Source organism: Hippoglossus stenolepis, chromosome 10 (genome assembly GCF_022539355.2).
Source record: "Hippoglossus stenolepis isolate QCI-W04-F060 chromosome 10, HSTE1.2, whole genome shotgun sequence".
In the NCBI taxonomy this organism is placed as follows: domain Eukaryota; kingdom Metazoa; phylum Chordata; class Actinopteri; order Pleuronectiformes; family Pleuronectidae; genus Hippoglossus; species Hippoglossus stenolepis.
In genome coordinates, this window is record NC_061492.1 from 10,902,233 (window position 1) to 10,923,873 (window position 21,641).

The 21,641-nt window shown below is 42.3% G+C and overlaps 1 protein-coding gene across 1 annotated transcript; it reads right to left on the reverse strand.

Annotated features, from left to right (window-relative positions):
* Positions 1-998: 998 nt before the first annotated feature.
* On the reverse strand, positions 999-21,139 carry htr1d (5-hydroxytryptamine (serotonin) receptor 1D, G protein-coupled). Its single transcript, XM_035168254.2, has 2 exons — positions 20,690-21,139; positions 999-3,654 (listed from the first exon to the last, which is right to left on the reverse strand). Exon 2 carries the CDS (start codon positions 2,670-2,672, stop codon positions 1,518-1,520), a length of 1,155 nt encoding a protein of 384 aa, XP_035024145.1. The 5' UTR covers positions 2,673-3,654; positions 20,690-21,139; the 3' UTR covers positions 999-1,517.
* Between the last annotated feature and the right edge of the window lie 502 nt (positions 21,140-21,641).

A 21,641-nucleotide genomic window follows, 5' to 3' on the forward strand; every position in this document is an offset into this window, starting at 1 on the left:
AAGGTCGTCCAGTCCCTTTAAACTGATCCGACTGTATCTACTCAATGTGAACTAGGACCAAACCAGGGATTTTTCTTGAAGTGACGCTAATTTAACTCCTTTTCTGTTAACGTTGCAAGTTAAAGAAAACATTTAGTTTGTTTGTATATTATTGATGAGAATCCTTCTTGTAAATATGATCAAACCCACCAGCAGCAAATAAAGCATCAATTTGGGACTAAGGTTATTTTCTTTGACTTGTTCTATATTTTGCTGTTGAATTGTACTAAATGTATTATTTGTTGTGTTATGTGTTTGTGAGCAAGATTACACGAAAATTACAATTTTTTTTATTTAGATCCAGGAATTGTTTTTCACTTTCTTGAACAAAAAATTAAATTTTCATTAATTTCACAGGGAACATTTCATGAATCTTGAAAAAAGAAATCAGGCCTGTTTAGGGGACTGATGTCTATGTGCAATTTGGTGCAGCTTGATTGACTTCAAGGCGACTGTTGGCCTCGGGGGAGGTAGAGTTCCATCCCACATAGAGCTCAGTGCATTTTTGAACCCTGTCAATCTGATGTGGTCGGGAGTAAACAAAAAAACTGTTTCATCAGTTAGTCATTAGCTAATCAGTTTGCCGCATCAACCAATCATTCACGCAGTAAAACAAACATCTTCATCAAGATATTAAATCTCTCAGTGCTCTGATCGTCACCTCCGGTCCTTTTTGTTTGTGATCATCATCATTTTGTAGGATCCTTTTTTTGTTGCTATGACACCTGGCGTTGCTGAATATTCAGAGGCAGAGTGGAAATGCTGTATTTCAGTCTGTAATGATGAGAGCCCGCAGAAATATCAAACACTCGACAATCCTCATTTCCCCAAACACGCATATATTACAGTAAAGTTAGTACCGCGAGACACACACACACACACACACACACACACACAAGCGCGCACCACTTTCAAGTATAATTGCACATATAAAGATATTTTGACTGAATCTCTGGAGGTTTGAGTCCACGGTCTTTACTGTACCACAGGAACATTTTATGGGAGCAGCATCGTACAGACACAGAGATTAAGACAACATACATGTAGATCTCATGGCTTTTCATTTCCGCTGGATTAAATCCAGTCCCTCTGAGTTCACTCTTTTCATACACTTACATCATTCGTCTTTAGTTGTTTTAAATCTTTGCTTTAGTTCAAGAAATATCAGCAACGTCCGTGTGACACGAAATAAACTTTAAATCTCCTTCTTTTATCTCTTGAAGAAGAGTCCCATAATCCTCGGGAATAAAGATTTGTATCTATTTAAGCATGCATGCATAAGTCTATATGATGGATATACTGTTAAGAGCTATGGCATGGAGCTGTTTCTACAAAATAAATCTTACACGTAGAATGTGTTCACACGATGGGACATTTAGGTGCACAGTACTTTCATTATTGTCATTATCCATTATCTTATTTGTCTTTGTCTCCCTGTTTTCCTTGAGAAGTCAGTTTAAATCCGGTGTAAAGGTTTTTCAGGAGAACCGTCTGAATTTCATGAGTTTTTGAAAAGCCTGTTTGAACTCGTCGTTGAAGACGGTGTAGATCACAGGGTTGATGAGGGAGTTCAGGTATCCCAGCCAGGTGAATATATCAAAAAGCACCGGGTCGAACCAGCAGTTTTTACATATGGCCAAGACCAGTGTGCCGACGAAGAAGGGCAGCCAGCAGACGATGAACGCGCCCAGGATGATGCCCAGAGTTTTGGTTGCTTTCCTCTCCCGCGCCGCGCACAGACGTTTCCTCTCCACCACGCTGTCTGCCAGCTTCACTTTCACCATGTTCATGAACAGAGGCGACCCTCCTCCTCCTCCGCCACCTCCCGCGCTGTCGGAGTGTAGGTGTGCTTCCTGGTTGGAGGCAGAATTAAGAGAACAGAGAGAGGAGCCTGCAGAGGTCTGGATGAGCTGCGCTGTGGTGAAGCGCTTCCCAGAGGCCGATGGCGTTTTGAAGATGCGGGAGCGGGCGGCAACATAGATCCGTCCATACAGTATGATGAGAAGCACTGTGGGAACGTAGAAGGCTCCAAAGGTGGAGTATAGGGTATAAGAGATCTGATCTGTATTCACCATGCACTCAGTCAGCTCCTCGTGGGCTTTGGACTGCCGCCAGAAAAGCGGAGGCATGGAAATTGATATGGAGATCACCCACACCACCCCGACCATGACCGCCGCCCGCCGCATGGTGCGGCGTTTCGTGTACTCCAGAGCGTCTGTGATGGCCCAGTAGCGATCAAGCGCGATCACACACAAGTGCAAAATGGAGGCCGTGCAGAAGGTGATGTCGGACGACAGCCAGATGTCACACACAATCTGCCCCAGCGACCACGTCTTGCTCACAGTGTAGACGATGCTGATCGGCATGACTAAAATAGACACCAGCATGTCCGTGACGGCCAGGGAGCCAATCAGGAAGTTGGCAGGCGTGTGGAGCTTCCTTGTCAGGAAGATGGTGGCGACGACGAAGGCGTTCGAAAGCACGGTGGCCAAGGTGACGAGAGCGAGCAGCGCAGAGAGGGAGACCTGCAGGCCGAGCAGCGTGGCCTCGCTCCAGGGCGGAGCGCTGGTGGCGTTGGGGATCTCTGTGAAGTTGCTGGTGAAGTAGTCCAGGGAGCTGTTATCCGGCTCCATCTCACCTGTGCTCCTCTTAAAACCTTGTTTCTAGAAGGTTTGGTAAAGCCTCATACGTATAATCTGAAATTGCGCACAGATCAGTTCTGACATGGCGCTGAGGTGGGCCGCGCTCTGGTGTGGCACTTCTGGTTTCGGCTGTAGAAAGTTCTCTTTTATCCTCCTTTATGTAGTTAACACAACATTTTCCTTAATTTCCCATCTTGTGCATTGCAATGTGAAGTCACACCAACCTTTAGCGACAGTTTACACTATGCTCATATAACCAAACCTACTAATTTGTCCATTTCGCTCCTCTCTCTCGTCCTCGCTGGTCGAGCTGCAGGAGAGATGAGTCCTAATTTATATTCAGCTCCCGTCAGACAGTCACTTCATTCCTCTCTTCCCAGCGCTCTTATCTCATCTCCAACCAGCAGCCAGCCGCCAACAACACCTTCAGACCAAACCCCCCTATCTCTCAAATGCTTTAATGGACTCCTCCTCTTCAATAAAGCCAAGCAGGGAGCTGCATGTAGGAAGATGATGACGACAGATACACAGGTTTGCTTGTTGTTGCTCTTATCTATTCCGAAGTCTGCGTGGGAGCCTTCTAAATTGAGGTTTGTATTGAAACTTGGCCGCGCCTTGTGTCTTTGATGATACTGGAAAGCAAGAATTTTGCAAACACACGATCGCCATCAAAACCAGACGAGCACATTTTTTAGTTATCCAGTCTGCGTGTAGATAAGTGTTTGAGATCCATATGGTTTTGGCAGGTATACAGACATTTCCACTAAAATGCCATGATCAGCAGATTGTTTTTCTCCCCCCAGTGGTTCCCCGTCTTTAAATGCTTGTGTGTTGGCGTCTCCGCATCCCGGCTTCGTCTTTCTCATAAACACAGATGTAGTGTCCGCACAGAAAAGACGATTGTGTCCAACTTTCACGCAGCCTCCTCGGCAGCAGCTTCCTCTGCAGCAGCTTCCTCGGCAGCAGCTTCGCCCTGGGAGCCACAAAATGAGAGAGAAAAATAGGAAGGAAGATTAGTTACTTGCAGCTTCACCGTCATCCCGTCCCCCATATTCTGCAAACACACACACACACAAACAAACAAACAAACCACCTACACATTAGGGGAAGTAAATACACTCCAACAACCTGTAAACTCAACCCTGACCTGCAAATGGAGCGTCATGACTTGACACACAGACTCAACGCCCACACAGCCTCTGCCATTGTGTTGGTTTATTACATTTGCTGTAAGACCGGGGGTTGAAATCTCCAAGACAAGCAAAAATATAAAGGCACTTCATCGAAAGAGCAGTTTGGTGATGACATGAAACAATCAACAACACTGATGCTTCACTGGGAAATTCTGTGTACATGTTTACCATTAAGACCATTTATATCTGTCAGATTACTGTAGTTTATTAAAATGTGTGATCTGTGGTTGTGTTCCTCCGCTGTCCTGTTCACTTTCAGTCCACTTACTTCGTTTCCAGACTCATATGAGGTCCCAGTGACATTTGACCCCTGGAATATAATTATTTCATCTTTGAGTCCAACTGGTCAAAACTTGCAACAGTAGATTTGAGCTTTAAGTTCAAGAGGCCAAAAACATTTCGTTAGGCCACTGTCACCCATGACCTTTGACCAACAAAATCAGTTAATCTGTGAGTCTAAGTGATTTAAAAGGATTCTCTTGAGGCATTCTTAAGATACCTCGTTCATGAGGCAAAAATGGTTTTGTGAGGTTTACATGACCTTGACCTTTGACCTCCCAATTCTAATGGTGCTTGTGTCCAAGTGAATGTTTGTGCCAGTTGTAATGGCTGTTCCTGATATATCACATTTACAAGAACATGAGGTCACCGCGATCTTGACCTTTGATTCTATTTTTTAAAAAGACAAAATACGATTATCAACCTAAACTTTTCCCCTCACTGACAGACTTCTGAGATATAAACCGGATGAAACTTGCTTCACATTAACCGTTGGAGGGGCTCGGGAGCTGGATCACTGAGGTACAAAGAGAAACTGACCATGTTGCCTCCAGGTAAAGAAACATTATCACAAGGCTGGAAAGCTGACTCACTTTCAACTACACTGAAGGAGATAGGAAGTGAAATGTGGTATTATGTCCCAATGGGGGACGAGGACTTCAAATGACTGTTAATCACCACAGAAGACATTCCCTCCCTCCAGCTCTCCATCTATAGACGAGGACGGCTATAATGTATTATTTAAAAGCAGAAGCATGAATACTGACCCTTTGTAATTCAGAGGCAAATATGCATTAAGTGACACATCTAATGGACTCAGTGCAGCTGAAATGGGGAGTTTTGACTGTTGAAACCACTTGTTGTTGTATCACAACCCACACAGCAAACACAAATTATACCTTAATCAGCATTGTGACAAATGGTAAATGGTTTACATTAAATATTTTTCCTTTTTACCAAATTACTTTAAAAATGTTAAAATAAATGACTGAGAGGAATAGGGACACAAATAAACACAATGCAGTTGTTGGAATGAGGTTTGACAACTTAATTTCTTGGGGGATATTTTGTATTTCACATATCCATACAAGTTATATGTGAAGTGAATTTGGAACAGTAAAGAACAACCCCGCTGGAAAACAATCAAAAAAATATTTCCAGAAGTAATTAAAAAGTGTTTGCCTCCTCACACTTAACAAATCACATTCTGCTGGCGTATTATAAGTGTCAAAGACAAATAATTCTGAGTGCGTGTTTGTTCCTGATACAACTCTGCAAATCACATCCATTAGCTGAAGTGTTGACTGGCAGCTGGGCCCTTGAGAGGGATTATTGTGCATTGGCAGTGACAGCAAACAGGCTGCTGTGTTGAAGAGAAAGTGTTGTCTCACATGCAGGTCAACATGAAGATTCTTATCAACCAAACCGCAGGATTGACCAGTTTGAGCCTTTTGTGTTCCTCATATGCAGAGTTCGCTTTCTGAGGTGATGAGTTTCAATCACTGATGGAAAATACATTGCGCTCCCTTAATGAGTCCCACGTGCAGACTGTATATAAAGACAAGAGTCAGTCTCAGCTGTCAATCATGACATTTCACCCCATTTGTATAGCATCAAATCACTAATTAAAATCAAACTTACTGGAAAAAACTTGAAAAACCCAGTGTCTTGAACCAATAAGATAAGAACTACCTAAAATGACAAAAATAAGAAAAATGTATTCGATGAACAGTATATTTTTACTTTTTAGTTTGGTCGATGTCCTATCCGCTAACCTGGAGGAGGCAAGATTATTGACCTATACTACTACCAGCCACTAGGTGGTGAAAGAGACGCAATGGCTTCCCTTTTGGGGATCCGTCATGTCGTCCATCTATATATATACAGAACTTTTAGTCACAAATTACCTCCAATCATTATTAAACAGATAAAACAGGCAGATAAAAGGTATATATACTTTAATATATATACTAATGCACCACTAGTACACTGTGGATTTGTCACCAAGTTCCATAATTAATCTCTGCTATAGGTGACAAGTTGTAACAATATAAGATCTTAAGCTTTCGTTCCAGGAACCATTGATTGAACAAGGAAACGTTTTGTCTGTGCTCTGCCCTGCTCTAATATAAACCTGCACTCTGACATTCAAATGGCCGAGAGCGGAGTCGACTGCCGGCTGCCCTCCATCCAAGAGCTGCACATATTGTTTAACAGCACAGGAAAGGGCACAGAGCACCGCTCATACCCACACAGACAAACACGTGCAGCGCTGCTTTAACCAACTCCTGAATCATAATGATGCTGCTAAACAGCAACAGAGCTCTTTCAGCTTGTTTTAGTGTAATGGTGTCCCTACAGCAGTCAGTCTCTGCACTGCATGTTAGTATCCGCTGCTGATGCCTAAACCACGAGCATCAGTCCTGGACAGTTCCGTAAATGAGTCCAATAACCAGGTTGTTCTCCTCATGTATAATTTAAGGGGAAAGGTTTGTTATCTAGGATCAAGACATGTTATTTAAAGCCCTGCACGTTGATACAATGGAAGAGCAATTACAGTTTGTTTAATACGTTATATAGAAATGACATAAAACATCAGGGTATTTATTACCATTACTTTAGAAGACACCAAGCAGATCTGACCGATGTGCTGTCTCAGTGATTTATAGAACTGGTTTTATTTCGATTTCTACTGTCCCCCTTTATTCTTATCTGCATCGTGCATGGAAAAGATTTGAATGGATGATGGGCAAAGGCTGACTTGTTTATGTATGAGACAAATATATTAGCCAGTTATCTGGAGAAAGCCTGGGAGAAGAGAGAAAAAAAAACCCTCTCTATTGTGTTAATTTATAGATATGTTATGGTTCTGTTTATTTTTCCACATGTTTTGTGCACGTACTGGAAGAAGATGTATGTGTTTGTAAATTGAGGATGTCTTATAATCCCAAGAGGGGATGGGGAAATTGCATTGGCACGACACAGAAAGAAAATATATGCATGTATATACAAAAAGGATTATTATGGTGAATCCTTGACGATTAGGTTGAGGCTCCTCATCTGTAAATACATGCCTGAATGATGACACTTATTAAATGTCTATTTCATTTAGCTAAAGACATTTATTTCCACGTATCCCCAGCATCATTTCCAATTTTAACTCATTGTAACGGCAATTTCTACTAAATATGCGACCTATTTTGTAATGTAGCTCCTGCCTGATTTTCAATGCTCAGAAGAAACACAAAAATAATAGAGAAAAATTGGCACAATTATAATAATAACACTGTATGGAACATTATCATTATCATAAAAATAATTCAACTAGAATCACACTCAGTAAAGGGCATACATCAGCCAAGCCAAATTCAACCAAGCTGCACCAAACTGCACACACTCCTAGATATCAGCTCCCTAAACATGACTTTCATTAAGATCCATGAATTAATGTCCGATAAATCAGCAAAAATGTACCTGAATACTTCCCTGACTCATACTGCATCCTTCCACCAGGTTTTGTGATACTCTTATCAGTGTTTTTTGCGTAATCCTGCCAACAAACAAACGAGCCAACCAACCAACAAACAGGGGTGAAAATGCAACTTCCATAGCAGAGTTAAAAGTGATGGGTCAAAATCGAAATGAATCGCGCCTTGATATCCTACATTACCCACCCTTCATCTTCACAGCATCTTTCACAAGACCCCACCGGCCTCCTAAAGGCTTTCATCTTTGACTCTCCCCTCTTATTTACATCGATTTTAGCTCTTTCCGTCTCCTTTATCCTCTGGAGTGAACTTCAACATGTTTCTCTCATCATCTTTGTTTTGCGTGTGCTGTAGCCGGAACGAAGGAAACATCATGTGTGGACGTACGCGCCGAGATACTGATCGCTGAGGCGTGACGCGGCGTGACCACCTCACAGTCCCACTTCATTGCATCAGTGCAGAGGAGATTGATAAGCGCAGGTCTGGTGATAGCGCTCAGTGGCAGCGCTGTAATACTGAATGCTAAGTAAGAGGACGGTCGAGGATCAGTCAGTCACTTGTCGTTGTTGTAAGCTGCTGCACTGTAATGGGTTTCTGGTGCACATCACACACACGTACACACACATATGCGCAGTAGCATGTTTGATAGATGGCTGAGTAGCTTATCTGTTTACACATCAAACAAGTCAAGGCCAAGGCTTATCTCCTCGGGGTCTGGTTCACAGCACAATAGGATAATGATGTTCATAATGAGTGGATGAGAGGAAAGGATTTTCAATCAAGAACAGGCCTTTTCTAAATTGGGCTGTATACTGTTTCTGTGGCATATATTAGTGTCTACATCTGGCTTTGAAATTGAGGATATAATGTAACAAGGCATGGATCGGCCCGGTGGGATGTTAACTTATCTTACTTAAATTCGGGGGGGAAATTTAAAAAAGATCACAAAAACTAGCATTTACATAACGTCAAACAATGTTATGTTGGGTCAGATGAAGTCAACTGGACCTCGAATCACAGTCCTGCCCTGTAAGCTCCTTTGAATATCACCCCATTAACAACAAATCCAATTCATTCCTCATTTCAGGTTCAGGCCAAATCCCAGCAGATGCTGCAGAATGTGTAGCAGCATGTCTGTCGACATGGGCGTAACCTTGTGAACCCAGCAGGCCTGCAAACACTGCATGGCCCCACTGGAGATAGGCTAATTGATGGGCTAATTGATTTAGCTCAAAGATGGGAGAGCCATCGCTACCTCCGCTGTCAGATACTGTCTTCTGTTTACTCAAGCGTGTGCTATATGGTAGCTGAGCGAGGAGGTACGGTGTGTGTGGGGCGGGGGGATTGTAGGTTTACATCAATGGAGAGAGAGAGGATGGGAATGATACAGTAAATTGAGTCAAAGGAGTCAAAAGAGCTGTTTAGGTTCAACTTTGTACAGAATCATGTTGTAAACCACTGAGGGTTTCAAAAGCTCATTTTTGTTCCCCAAAAACTAAAGGTCAGGAGAGTGCATACCAACAGTCTCCTTAAATCCAATCAAGCTGCACCGAATTGTACACACTAAGATATCAGTCCCCTGCTGGCAAAATACGCCACACTATGTCACAATGTGGCTGCAATTTTCTGTCCGAACTCCTCAGAGCCTGAAAGAGCAATAACCAACCTGAACCTGACAGACATTCTGCTGTCTGTGTCCGAACCCAACCCACGCCCAATGTTTTCTCCTGCTACAGGAAATTGGGCTGTAAAAAATTTAGCAGATAGCCCAAACTTTTGTCTGCACCGGACCTGACAGGCCTTGGTTGGAGGATCCACACTGTCTGGATCTACACCAAAGTTCAATGGGTTCTTTCTTGACTCATATCCCATCCTTCCACCAAGTATAGTGGAAATCTGCTCAGTACATTTTTGTGTATTCCTGCTGATGAATACAGAAACCTAACAACCAACAAACAGTAAGACATGGAAAGGGGTGAAAACATAACGTCCTTGGAGAAGGTACTGACTTCAGTTATCATCCTCATATAGATTGCTTTTACTTTGTGTTGAACATCATTAGCCTGAAAGTAAAACCTGCAGAAACGACTCATCCCCTGAAGATGTTTAGTTCCATCAATAATCATTGTTCAGTGGTTTCAAGTAGGTAAATGCCTTTTAACTGTCAAGTCAATAGCCAAGTCAGCTCCGCCAGGAATGACTTTGGCTCATGTTGCTTGTCATTCCAGTCAATGTGCAATCAAGGAGGCTTTTGTTTGATTTGGCAACAGACATAGTTTTTTATTTTTTTATTTGCATAGTGCCATGCAAATCCTGAAATACAGACGACTGAGCTGCATCATGAGAGGGAAAATTAAACCATAAATTGTTGATTAGTTGCTTGAACAGTCAACATGACTTGAGAGCAATTATTTGTTAAAGTATAGCCTACAAGTGCAAGAGTATAAAAATCCAAACAGACTGCAGGGCGATGGAGACCGTGAAGTGTAACGCGCTGCCATGTCGCGCTGCGAGACAGGAAGTAGTGAACGGAATCACATTATTTCTTGAGGGCTCCAGGGTTTATCATATCTCAGTTGTTTGCAGGTGCCTGGGAGTGTGGAGCGTGGGTGTTTTTCTGAGGCTGTGTGGGCTGCATGTGTGCACAAGCTCGCACGTGCACAATCACCCACCCACCCACACACACACACACACACAAATACAATGTAAAATACCAAACAATATAATCCTCCTGGTAGTAGACACGGGATGACACTGAAGGGGCTTCGCAAGTTCATGGTGACTTATGGTGGCTGATTCCTGTGCCAACAAATGAACTGTAGAGCGAGTGTAAGGGAGTGAAGTGTCATTGATCTGTTCAAACCTCTGGGTTCAAACCTCAGGACTCATTACAGCAGCTGGGAAGGATAATCTCAGCTCGTCCATAAGCCGATAAGAGGCAAACAGATTGTTGAAAATGGGACAATTTAGCATTTTCAGCGGCTGGAAACAGATTAGTTCCAAAGTTCATCACAGTTTTAAGAGGTTACGATTAAAGCAGGACGTTCTCATTAGTTAAAATGCAGCGTTCAGCAACTTACATCACACGCATCAAAACCCTCTACTGCAGAGATTCTTCACACCGATGTTTTTTCAAACTGCTCCAAAGTAATAGACACACGGTACAGGACCCTATAGAAAGTGGAACAGTTCAAGTGCAGATCTACGACGTCTATAGATGCCGTCTCTTAAAGACTGGGACTGTGAGGAGCTGATGCAGAGGAGATTGTAAGACCCAGCTGCCGACGAGTGTGGAGAGGAGACGTAGAGGAAGAGACAGTGGGGATCTGGTTTAAACCTGAGGTGATGATACACAAACCTATGATTAGAACACGGTTAGTACTAAATGTGCTTTAACAAAATTTGTGGGCAATGTCTTCAATGAAAGTTTATATCCAAAACCAAGAAATTAGCAACGGAGTACAGTCAAATTGCTGAACTTTAATACATGAAATTGTCCACAGTATTATTTTAACATGACTGTTTGGTTACCAGATCAAAAAACAACCAGATATCTTGAGTGGTTTTCATCCATAGACTGTGTATAAAGAAAGTGTTGTGCCCTCAAAGGTGAAGCCTCATCATCTTGATTGCCCCCTGGTGGCTGGCCACAATATAGGTCATAATTCCCATCCTTATTCCTATAAGTCATTACCTCCATGTTAGTAGATGGGACATGGACCAAACAATAGAGTCAAAGTGCATCTCAAATACAGTTGGTATTCTGTGAGTTTAGGTCGGGAGGCCCTTATTGACGACTGAGACTGACTTGTGATTGGTCGAGCACAAATATCGGCAGGACCTTGAGACCACAGCTCGTCGCTACTGTCACTACTGCACAGATTCTGGCTCCAAATGACTTCAAAAGCACCAGGATATTTTAGGTTTTTGTACAACAGGAGAAAGTTCAGTTGTGTCGTCAACCTTTATTTATGGTCGATGGTTTCTACTCATGGGTAGTGGGTAACTCGACCTGTTCACTAAAGCCACATTGAGTCTGAAATATTGTGCAGGGATAAAAACAAAAAATGGAAAAGTTTTCCTTTGTTCAGTGACTAAAATCAAATTTCAAAAAAATCTACAGTGGTGTAATACCACCACGCAAACACAAAAGAAACAGGTCTTCAGTGGATACCATGACAGTGAGGAGGACGTAGACCAACAATATCAGTACATCTAAATTTGATGTGTTTAAGTGCGGAAGCTCTGCAGTTAGCATCCATATCACTGACTGATGACAAACTGAAGTGCTTTTATCTTTAACTCCTTTGTTTGAGTGTGTGTGTGTATATGAGTCAGAGCAATGAAGGGGCACTGATTCACCAGAGGTTGAAAGAAAACAGCCAATGTTTGCTGAGAACGCTGAAGAAGACAAAGCGTATAAGAGGTTTAGTTTCCCCATATTGACGGATTGTGATTATAGAAAGAACATAGAGAGGAATAATAAAAACAGCACATGACTAAAAATAACAGCGTACAGGCTGTTTGATGTAGAAGACAGTATGGAATAATAAAACCTACACCTTCCTGTTTGAAAGGGACTGATTGTTTGGCTTGTAGTGATGCTGGTTGCACCTTTCTTTCTGAAACTGTAAAAGTGGCCTGCAGCAATTCAGCCGCAGCAAATAAAGAACGTCTGCTGGATTAAATTCGCAGAATCCTGAAGCCTTGCATGGCTCATAACGCCAACTAGTGTTTCAACCCCTCTTAGACCTTGCAGGGGCAATGCTTACGTAGAGTCAACCGTTTCATTTGAATCTGGAACAACTCTATCTGTCATGGATCTGGCGAATTGATTTTACTGTCAATTAAGCAGGATGGATCCTTACAGCATCACAGAATCCCAGAGAAAACAAGTGCAAACTCATTTGTAAGTAAAGGGAACAGAAACTCTGACATCTTGACTTTGAAAGATGGCGCAGCCAATTAACACATTGAACTTGGAAAGTCTTTACTATTTCCAAAAACCTTCCATTCAAAAACAGCTTTATTCATACTGGCAAAATTCTTTTTAATCAAATACAATAATTCAACCATATCAAAGTATTTTAACACACAGGAGAAATTTAAATTACACAGAAAGCCACCAATTAAGAGAAACTTTAAATCCTGTTCTGAACCTCAGCAGAACAAGATGAAGTCACAAAGAGGACATAGAGATTACATCAGGGTCTCTGCCCTCATTACAGCTTTGTTTTACTTTGCTCTAGAGCTTGTCCTAAAGCTCAGACATCGTGCCTGATTTGCATCTGGTTTGAGGGTTTGAAATATAATTGTCAAGTGGACCTCATACGGGAATATATATTTTTTTTTTCATCGTAAATCTCTCTTTGGGGTTTACTGGTGCCAGCGTGTACATGTCGGATTCACCAAACGCTGGAGTGAATGGTGAATTGCTCGTTTCAGCCTAATGAATGCAATCTGGTCACAAGCAGGTGTCCGTTCATGAGCTTTGATCATTAGTATAATTAACAACGCTATAAATGCTTGTGGCAAAGTTTCATTTACCAAAACGTTCCTGAAGAGTAGAGATGGGATTTAAACACTGTGGAGCTTCACATCCTACATTTTTACTGTCAGTATAGTGGTGTTAGGAACATCTAGAAAATATGACCAGTGTGTAGAAATTGTTGTCAGAGCAGTGCTGTACTGTAACAGAAATAATGAGGGGTTACTGACCCAGCAGGACGTAGGGAGAAACCAAAATACCACCATGTTAGATGTTAAAATACATTTTGTCTCAATTAAAGGTGAAGGATCCAATGGTGATCTATTTTCAGAAATTTTGTATAAATCACCTGAACCTAAGAATAACTGTGTTTCCGATCTTTTAGAATGATCCCTTTACATCTAGAAGCAAGTCCTCTTCCACGCAGTCCGCCATGTTGCCCCACCATGTTTCTGCAGTAGCCCTCTAGTCAAACCAAACACTGGCTCTAGAGATAGCCTTCCACATTGTTAGGTCAACTGAGGGCCACCGTAGGTTCTCCCACACACTGGAGGATGAGGCCAGGGTTGTTCAACTGTTCAACTTCATCACTAGACGCCAATAAAATCATACAAACTAAACATTTACAGTACAAGGAAATTGGTAAATGCCGCTTCAGAATGAGTCTGTTTGTATACGTTGCTCTTCCATGAGACCTCTTGTCTTATAGCTTTGACTTGGCCAACAGGTATTGTGTTCCCGATAACGGGATAAAGCGCAATGTAAAAATTAAGTAGCTAGCCCAGCAGACATGACAGAACCAATCCCGAACCCAGCTTGTCGGGTTCAGGTCAGAATGGGCTTTGGTCAATCCAAACTGTGAATACAGTATGTTCGACCTTTCTGTATCTGTGTGGGAATGCGTGTGTTATGGTTTTGTATAAAAACATTTGGTTAAATGTGTAATTAGGCATTACCCTGCAAAAAAGCACTTTTCTCCATTAACTGTGGCTGTACAGACAAAACACTGATAATCTGCAAGATAGCACAACAGTTATTAGAGCTGGAACTAATAACAATGGTCATTTTCTATTGTGTTATCTTAACTTGGCTCATTTAAAAGCTGCTGTAATTACAACATAACATCTAGATAAAAAGCTCTAATTATGTTTTGGCTTTTCCACTCTGACTCACACGGTTCACATAACACTGCTGATGTGCACTATACTGAGCTGAGTGTTACAGATCCTTCAAAAAACACTTTATAGAGTTGTTGTATTTTCCTCTTCTGTAACATTTCACCGTACAGGGTCTCAGTCAACAAATTACAGTTTCTTGGACAACGTGAGATAGGACCCCCCAATTGCCTACAAGAAACAGAAACAGACCGTCTTTCAACAAGTCGATCTCAAAACATTGACCACTAATGGCCTGAGTGCACGCTTGTATGGATTCAGATATGACCCCTGCTGTCATCGTGATGGTGAGTGACACATTGTTATGATCTATAATTAGGACTTTCGGCTGGAGGGGCCAATCTCAGGATTCAGCTGCAATTACGAAGGTATTGACGGCAGATTAGTCAGAGACAGGGAGGTGTGGGGAAGAAAAACATGAGAATATAATGACATAAGAGGAGGAAGATTCAGGAGAATGGTAAACTAAGATGGAATCAGAAGGAAAAAGATGAAAAGAAATCTCTGGGGTTAAAATCAAGATTTGCAGTGAGACGCTACAATGTAGTGGATCACACTCTCTGTTGAAACAGTGGTTTAGAGAATGATGAACAGAGACACAGAGAGAAAGAGAGAGTGAGGGAGAGAGAGAGAGAGAGAGAAGGGCAGAGGGATGTTATTTAGCGAGTGAAAAACTGCTTTCTCACACCGAGTCCAATCCCCTGGGAGTAATCCTGCCGGTAAATCCGATGGGATTACCACTGATATAGTCTCAATTTTCTGGATTGCTGTAATTCCAGTGTAAGGAGAAATCTCTGCAGCACAAATAGTGACAAGAGGATTTGATGAGAGAAGGTAAAGCACAGAATGAAACAGAGGACAGCACATTCACACGTATTTACAAATGTCCATATTCTTCCAGTATGAAACCAGCTGTGCAATTGTGACTTCCTTATAGCGCCGCTTTTTGGAGTTCAGTGATGTGGTCTGGGAATTAGACGATTCTGCACACGTTCTTACAAATGCGTTTTTTCTTGCCAGAGATCTTAGATCATAGATTTTCCAAAAGGAAATTGGGCCCAGTCTATTGATAACACCGGTCCAGCTCATCAGCACTTTGGCACCTTCAAACTTAGACCTGATGCAGATTCAGTTGGAGAAAACGACTTAACTCCAGCTGGTGTTTAGTGCAGCGGTGAGTTTTGCTCTCACACATCAGTACCTCTGATTCTGACTGACAATGTAAAAACAGCTTTTCTCCTGATATTGCTACATGATGCTCTCATTAACTACGTGTGAAGCGAACAAGCAAAGCTACATCTCTATTGATCACCTGCTAATCTGAGTACCTTTTTACATTTCAATATATTTTCATCCGTTTTCTATGTGTAACTGATTGTATATCGGGCTCCGAGCTTTGCCAACATGCAGGTGACATAAAATCAATACTGTCTGTAAACGCCCCCTGTGTGGACACACTGGATCTGCTGCTCTGCCAGCATGCTGCTCGCGCTCCTCGCCTTGTAAATCTTTAAATAATCCTAATGTTTCCATTAAAAAGGTAAAAAAGTTAATGGTTTCTTCTGAAATTGGTGGAGGAACTCATTACTTGTATTGGAATGAGCTCCTCCACCACAATACTAAGCAGGAAATGCTGAATGTTCCCAGAAGCATTGGACCTCAGGGGGTTTAGAGGTGGACGTGTTTGAAACTGCCATCATGAAGGGAATCCACATCAGCAACTTCTTTTGGAATAGTTCACTTTACCAATAATCAAGACTACTATCTATATATGTGTATTGGGGCCATCTTTTCATTCCTGATATGTTTGCTGTAAATCCAGGGTTTTGGTCATTGAGCAGATTTCTTTGTCATATGTGGCTCATAGTTCTCATAGCTCATAATAGAGGTGGAGGATGATGGTAGCTCCACTCATTCTTGCACTCATTTTATTCTGATGCCCGATTGAGGACTTCAGGTCTTTGCAGAACACCGTAGGGGTTTCGGTGTCCGTATGTTGCAGTAGATGATTGCCAGGTTTTGAGTTGCGATTGAAGTCGTCCACAAGTCTCTGGAGTTCATGATGCTTTTAGCATTTAGTTGTTTTGAGCAGTTGAGGTCCTTTGCAGCCTCGGCTCTAGTGTTGTAAGATTAAAATCTTTTCAGATTCTGTTCAGTCTTTAAGTTTTTGTGTTTAAGATTTAAGGTTTTATTCCTGCACTGCACGTTGCCATACTTGCCATCCTCAAAAATTACTGAACTTATTTCCTCTAAATTTTGTGAAACCCAATAAACTTTGGAGTAGGTTCATTTTTCATTGTCTTTAACATGGCGAGAAAGGGCATCTTAATAATTTTAATTTAGTTTAATAAACAGGCGACCAGCGCTCTGTGGCAGTGGCGGTTGGGACTCATCAAAGTAAGTGATGTATTGTTGATCGTGACATTAGTGTGTTAACAACAAAGGGGGGGCACTCATGACAACGGCAAGGACAACTTCAAAGCACTTTGAACAAACAGGTGAGCAGCCCTTTGTGCAGCAGCGGGGGTGCAGCTTCAGGGTCCGCCGCCCGGTCTTGACTTGCCACGGCCCATGGCAATTGAATGTCACTTTCACAGTTTCATAAAGAAAAGCTGCACCCAGCATCACCACAGGCCAAACGAACAGCCCGTTCCAAACAGGCAGGTTTTGAACAGCCGCTGCACTAGTATCAGAAATTCTTTGTTCACCTCATGATCTCAAAACGTGCAATATGGCAATAAAGTGGCCAATCAGCCTTGTCAGCAGCATGAACTCTCCGAGCGCTCTTCTAGTCAGCATATTGATTTCCGTTATAGTCGTCACGGGAATTGTAAGTAATCCTGCTCTGAGACCTGGTGTCTGACTGCTTCTCTCTGAGCTCAGGGAAGTTTAGTTCGGCAGACGGTAGTTAACGCTCTCTGTCTCTCGAACGTGACGATGGCCAATTCTGACTCTTCAACTCTTCCTCCTTTCACTCTCAGTATCTCCTGGTCAATCTTCTAACACAGACATTTTCATTTCTCTCACACTTTAAATAGTTGTGACAAAGTCGTACTCAGACGGGGTGTTTTACAGCCCAATGGTAAACTCCTGCTCACAAACACTGCCCCACCATCTGCTCAGCTGTAATTCTCACACTCAGCTAACTAGTACGTCGCACAGCACCGTACAACAGTGGAGTCAGTCTGCAGGGCAAATGGTGCGATGATGACACTGCAGTAAATCCCCACAAGGGTTTTTGTGTTTGCTGTAGCAGGTCGTGAAAAATAGGAATTTCAGAAACACGTTGTTCACGTTAAATAGTGAAAAACGTTAAAACGCAGAATGAGGCTGTAACGCAACTACATACATCTGCTTCTTGCTTCCTCAGGTTCAGCTCAGTCCTACGTGTTGGTTACCTGCAGGTCGATTCACACGCTTTATCAGGCTGAAGCAAACATGCAAAGTGTTATTCATATCTCTGGTGACTTGATGTGAGGAATGTGTGTCTCATTAGGAGCTTGTCCACATCAGTCAAGCTTCCAGTTTTTATTTATTGGTAACAGAGGCAGGATGACTATATGAAATGACATCTGGATTCCAGAGAACCGCAGACTCATTTCTAATCATTTTACCATCTGATTTGACAGCTGTTGTTCTTCTTGACTTAGGATATTATTATTAGGCATATTATTATTGTACAGCTCAGTTTAAATCAATACTTTTGTAGGACAGAGTATTACAGTCATCTTTAGGAATGAAAATTCAGAGATTTCAAGAATACTCAGTCATAATATTAAGAGAATAATGTGACTTTAATGCTCTGGTGTAGTATTCAGACATGAACTCTGGAAAATACAGAGATTGCCTTTCACATATGAAGTACGTAGCAGGAGATTAACCGGGTTGGACGAGATCAAAACCGGAAAACATTCAGGTTAGAGTTGTCGCCTGCAGAGCAGGAGACAGGACATGACGTATAAATTCCACTGCAGGAATTAACAGGTTTTCGTTCACAGCATATTGACACCGGCGCTTATCGCCAAAAGCTCTCGAATCTCATCGTCTTTCCAATTGAACATCTTTTTCTGCATCTTCCATGTGTATGGCACCTCTTTTTTATTCATTAATCTGTATTCCTGTTGGGTTTTTTCAGTTTTACGTACGTCATGTGAAATTACATCAACACGCTCACTAGCTCACAGTGAATTTTCCAGATATTTTCCAGCTGTATCTTAACATGCGCTCACTCTGACTTTTTACCAGGGGGCAGGCAGGAGAAGTTCCTGGAAATGTCAGGAACACTTGACTTGGACATTTGCATCCTCACATACAGCCCCTCCAGAAAATATCAGGAAAAAATGTCCGCAGCTGTATATTCCAATTACTTTCTGCATCATATCACTTGTCCCTGGAGTGAGAGGAGGGACTGTCCAAGCAGGGAGGGCTGCATTTCCGTTTCAGCTCAATTCTCTAGGTAGCTCCAGGCAAGTGATGGATAGATGGTGACTTTAAAAAAAAATCTGATATCCTCTACATGTAAAAAGACATTACAGAGATCTGCTCTTTCAAGCACTCGCAAAACCATTAATTGCCTGTTCCTACATTAATTATTAAACCAGAACTTTGCCTAATGAGCTACAAATGAATCCTCTTTGTGATACGCTCTCTCTCGTGGCCCAGATGAGGGGAAAAGGTCTCCGTCATAATTAAGCAAGAAAATTACATATTCAACCAAGATTAGTTGTTTCCACTTTTTATCTTCATTTTTTTATTATTGAGGAGAAAGCAGAGATGGCACGGAGTGAAAAGGGGTTTCCGTCATTTTAATGGATTGTTGATTCAGTTCAGTGTCTCCAGTCACGCCCAGAAAGTAAGAGTACATGTGCCTGTGTGTGTGTGTGTGTGTGTGTGTGTGTGTGTGTGTGGTGAGTGAGAGAGAGAGCACAGGGAAGAAGAGGGCGTCACTGTCAAAGCCGAGACTCCACATGTGCGAATCTCCCAAACGAAATGGAGGGATATTGTGCTCACAGAAGTACTTTTCATCATCACTGTATCGACACGGTGATTCTCTTTCATTTTGCCGAGTGCCTCTCACATCAGTCGGCTACTTAAAGCAAAAAATGCAACACGCTTCCTGCGAAGAGAGCCCCAGGTGGGTTTTCTGAAAAGCTTGAGAGCACAGAGGACAGGTCTATTTTTTTCCTGGCTTGAAATGGATTTAGTGCCTGCATGAGCCGCTCACCTCTTCTCCTCAGCAGCTGCTAATGGCAAAAGAAGCTTCTTCTCATGTTATATGGATATCTCTATTACCTCTTCAAAGTGGAAATGCCAGCGGGGTATATAATATGAGGATTGTTGCAGCCCTGCCCAGAAACAGCTATTTACCAGATAATGATTCAAATAATATTAAAATAATGTGCAGTTCCTCCCTTCAGCATAATGTCACAAAGTGTTCCGTCCTTACTCGCTAACCTATAACCAGCATCTCCATCTAGCTCCATTCTCGTGCTCCACATTTGTTTCATGGATGAATCTGCACACACCCTCAGCTGGGGGTTGGAGGCAACACCTTCAATATAATGCAAATATTATGGTCTCTGAAGCACCTTGGACAGCAGACGTCACCATACAGATATTTAAGCCTCATTTTCATTTAAATAACATTATAAAATGCTTCTCTGCTGTCAATCTAACCTTTAAGATGTTAAGTATCAGGTTCCAACAGGACAACAAGTCAGAAAAAAGTCATATCACCATTATTTTCACATAGAAAATCACAGTTTTCAGTGAAGGATGTTTGAGGGGGCTGGGACTGCTGAAAGGGCTGGTCTGTATAAAGTATTACAAAGCTGCAATAAATAATGAACTGGAGTGAGTGTGTTCCTCCATCCTTTTAAACATTTAATAGTCTTATCCTGACTCCTCACCCGAAAATCATTTTGGCACAGTGAGGCTTCATGCAGGTTTTATCTACGTGGGCTTATTTCCAACTCTCCATTCCTCTCATGTCCCAACACCATGTAAAGCTCCTGTTATTCCCCACAGGGACTTCATATATTATGACCTTATCATAGCCTATTGTGAGTCATCTTCATCTCCTATGGGGGGGTCAATGAAACAGTGCCAAACGGTGCCACTGGTAATTACAAGTGACCTTATGGTGCTCTTATGGTTGTGTCTCTTGTATATGGGATAATTTCAGATGATTTCTTTAAGTTTGATGTTTCTTATTTTCACCTTTGATGCTTGTCTTTCTTACAAGCAGAGAGATCGTTCTTCACTCATCCATTTAGAACATAATTAAATGTCGTCTCCTGTGCGCCCACAAATCTGTGCGTAATGGTAAGAAACTAGCAGGGAGCCACGAAAAGCTTATAAAAAAAGAAAGGTTGTTCAAACTTACCGTGTTTAATTCCTTCGTTGAGTGATTTTGTTCCTCTTCTCTTTTTTATTAAAAGCGCAGCACAGCATCAGCCGGGGAATCCCGGCAGCCGTGTCCTTCCATTACGCACGTTACGAAACACAGATTGGTTACATTCAGAGGGCGCCAGCGGAAAGCTTCTGTAGGTGTTACCACTGAGAGACGGAGCGAGCGAGCATCCAGAGCCGCTTTATTCTCACATGTCCGGCAAACATGAGCGACTCGGACTCTGGTTTCTTTTCTGCAGGAGAAGAAGCAGGGCGCTTTGCTCCAGAGTTCAAACACCCGGGTGCGCAAAAAGTGTCAGAAAAGACTCTGGTTCCAGCGGTAATCCCATCTGATGCGTCAGGGCGCATCTCGGTGTGGGCTGTCTCCAGCGACAACTAAACCCCCGGTGAGAGGGGGGGGGCTTCACGGTGCTGATGCGAACCATCCAGCCCCGAGGGGGGGGGGATTACAGAGAGACGTCAACGAGTAACAAGTTACACTCAAATCTGCGTTTGTGGGAGGTTTTCATGGCAGTACTGGGTGTCTCTAACCCTAAAACACACACAAACAAACACACAAACACACACACACACACACACAAAAATTACAGTAAATCACACCAATGCCACACGTCTATGTTTACCTTTCGACTCTTTAAAGTGAGAGGTTACTGTACACAAATCGATTTCAAACACTGAACCCCATCAAGACTCAAATGTCAATTTTTTGTTGTTTGTCCCTTCACAGAGAGAGACTGATGATCTTGGGTTCACAGACTTTCACATTGCATTTTACAGAAGAAACAAAAAGTAATGTATTCTTTTTCACCATGTCAAAGCTAATTTAGCGCCAGGAAAGGAACTGACAAATTAAACGTCTTCTCCAGGACAAATCTGTAGGAACAATATGTTCCTTCAGTGTGAATTCTCAGAATCTTGTGGAGAGT